This window comes from Penaeus japonicus, unplaced genomic scaffold (genome assembly GCF_977035675.1).
Source record: "Penaeus japonicus unplaced genomic scaffold, GWHDUDI00000001_assembly GWHDUDI00000006, whole genome shotgun sequence".
NCBI lineage: Eukaryota > Metazoa > Arthropoda > Malacostraca > Decapoda > Penaeidae > Penaeus > Penaeus japonicus.
Window position 1 is genome coordinate 50,236,423 of NW_028234408.1, and position 2,901 is coordinate 50,239,323.

General features: G+C 45.1%; 1 protein-coding gene across 1 annotated transcript; it reads right to left on the bottom strand.

Annotated features, from left to right (window-relative positions):
• Window positions 1-1,669: 1,669 nt before the first annotated feature.
• On the bottom strand, window positions 1,670-2,178 carry LOC147471745 (histone H2A-like). The gene has a single exon (XM_086537553.1). The coding sequence runs from the start codon at window positions 2,095-2,097 to the stop codon at window positions 1,726-1,728; it is 372 nt and encodes a 123-aa protein (XP_086393679.1). The 5' UTR covers window positions 2,098-2,178; the 3' UTR covers window positions 1,670-1,725.
• Between the last annotated feature and the right edge of the window lie 723 nt (window positions 2,179-2,901).

Sequence of the window (2,901 nt, forward strand, 5' to 3'; positions counted from 1 at the left end):
CTCTCTCTCTCTCTCTCTCTCTCTCTCTCTCTCTCTCTCTCCTTCTTTTCCTCTCTCTCTCTCTCTTTTTATGCTTTGTTTCTCTCTGTCTCTCTTTCTTTCTTCTTCTTTCTTTCATTCTTTCTTCTTCTTCTCTCTCTCTCTCTTTCTTTTCCTCTCTCTCTCTCTCTGCCTCCTTCTCTTTATGCTTTGTTTCGCTCTGACTCTCTCTCTTTTTCTTCTTCTTCTTCTACTTCCTCTTTCCCTCTCTTCTTCTTCTTTCCCTCTCTCTTCTTCTTCTTCTTCTTCTTCTTTCCCCTCTTCTTCTTCTTCTTCCCTCTCCCCTCTTCTTCTTCTTCTTCTTTCCCTCTCTCCTTCTTCTTCTTCTTCTTTCCCTCTCTCCTTCTTCTTCTTCTCCTTTCCCTCTCTCCTTCTTTCTATCTCTCTTCTTCTTCTTTTTCCCTCTCTCTTCTTCCTCTTTCCCTCTCTCTCTATTTCGCATTGATTCTCTCTCTCTTCTTCCTCTTTCCCTCTCTCTCTTTTTAGCATTGATTCTCTCTCTCTCTCTTTATGTTTTCTTTCGCTTTGACTCTCTCTCTCTCTCTCTCTTTCTCTCTCTTCTCTCTTCTTCTTCTTCTTCTTTCCCTCTCTCTCTATTTCGCATTAATTCTCTCTCTCTTTTATGTTTTCTTTCGCTTTGATTCTCCTTTCTCCTTTCTATCTCTCTTCTTCTTCTTCTTTCCTTCTCTCTCTTCTTCTTCTTCTTTCCCCCTCTCTCTCTCTCTCTTCTTCTTCTCTCTCTTCTCTCTCTCTCTCTCTCTTTATGTTTTCTTTCGCTTTGATTCTCTCTCTCTTCTTCTTCTTCTTTCCCCCTCTCTATATCTCTCTTCTTCTTTCCCCCTCTCTCTCTCTCTCTTTTTATGTTTTCTTTCGCTTTGTTTCTCTCTCTCTTCTTCTTCTTCCCCCCCCCCCATCTCTCTCTCTCTCTCTCTCTCCTTCTTTCTATCTCTCTTCTTCTTTTTTCCCTCTCTCTCTCTCCTTCTTCTATCTTCTCCTTTTCTTTCCCTCTCTCTCTCTATTTCGCATTGATTATCTCTCTCCTTCTTATCTCCCTCTTGTTTTATTTCGCATTGATTCTCTCTCTCTTCTTCTTCTTCTTCTTTCCCTCTCTCTCTCTCTCTTTTATGTTTTCTTTCGCTTTGATTCTCTCTCTCTCTCCTTTCTATCTCTCTTCTTCTTTCCCTCTCTCTATTTCGCTTTGAGTCTCTCTCTCTTCTTCTTCTTTCCCTCTCTTTCTATTTCGCATTGATTCTCTCTCTCCTCTTCTTCTTCTTCTTCTTCTTTCCCTCTCTCTCTATTTCGCATTGATTCTCTCTCTCTCTCTCTCTCTCTCTCTCTTTGTGTTCTTTCGCTTTGATTCTCTCTCTCTTTCTCATTCTTTATGAACACTGATATTGGAATTTTGAATTGCTTTTGGGTGGATGATAAGTAAATTAGTTGATTAGTTGATTGGCACTTAGTATGGTGTGGGGGCATCGGTGAGTTGTTGATAAGTTGAGTATAATGACAATGTTATTGAAGAATATGACATTGATATTGCAATCTATGCATTTGGGCTTGGGGTTTGAGGTTGAGTAGCTAGTTTATTAGTTTGGGATTGATAGAGTAGTCAATTACATCTCTAGGGAGATTTTGTGGCTCCGAAAGGAGCCGATGTTGTTGAAAAGAGGCAACCGAGAGAAAGATTTATTTCTTCTCAGTCTTCTTGGGGAGGAGCACAGCCTGGATGTTAGGCAGGACACCACCCTGGGCAATGGTCACACCAGAGAGGAGCTTGTTGAGTTCCTCGTCGTTACGGATAGCCAGCTGCAAGTGACGGGGGATGATACGGGTCTTCTTGTTGTCACGGGCGGCGTTACCTGCCAGCTCGAGAACCTCAGCAGCCAGGTATTCCATGACGGCAGCCAGGTACACAGGGGCACCTGCTCCGACACGTTCAGCGTAATTTCCCTTACGCAGAAGGCGGTGAATCCTACCTACAGGAAACTGAAGGCCGGCCCTGCTCGAGCGGGACTTTGACTTTCCCTTGACCTTACCACCCTTTCCACGACCTGACATGATGCTTGCTTTATAGGTATCTCAAAAACCTTGCAATCAAAATCCAGAGCTTACCTATTTATAGGCGCCCACCGTTGAAACTTACCGATAGCGTTAGATGGCAACGCTTCGCACGCCCGTTGAGCCACTAGCTGGGGCTCACTCACCTGAGGCTGGCGCCCGTGTCGGCACATATAAGGAAAAATTCTTATCAGTATTTACTCAAGGTACAACCACCGTGATGCCACCCAAAACTTCCGGAAAGGCTGCCAAGAAGGCCGGTAAGGCCCAAAAGTCTATCACCAAGGGTGATAAGAAGAAGAAGCGCAGGAGGAAGGAGAGCTACAGCATCTACATCTACAAGGTGTTGAAGCAGGTCCACCCCGACACCGGTATCTCCTCCAAGGCCATGTCCATCATGAACTCGTTCGTGAACGACATCTTTGAGCGCATTGCAGCTGAGGCTTCCCGCCTTGCACACTACAACAAGCGTTCCACCATCACCAGCCGGGAGATCCAGACCGCCGTCAGGCTGTTGCTGCCCGGAGAACTGGCCAAGCACGCTGTGAGTGAGGGCACCAAGGCTGTCACCAAGTACACCTCCTCCAAGTAAATTAGAAGGTTGCACGGTTTACCTGCCTCCTCTACCAACATCGGCTCCTTTAGGAGCCACAAATTGTGATAAAGCAGATAGAAAGACATGGGCGTTGTTATCTTGTTGTTTTTGTTTACTTTGCACCGCGGCGCGTGGTTTGGGTCAGCTGTTTGTTTATTTAGGCGAGGGGCTTATCAAAACTCTTATCTAGGGCTTGTATCGTGTTACTT

Bases quoted from the DNA above. Each gene is read 5' to 3' on its own strand.
- LOC147471745 (XM_086537553.1), bottom strand. From the start codon at position 2,097: ATGTCAGGTCGTGGAAAGGGTGGTAAGGTCAAGGGAAAGTCAAAGTCC.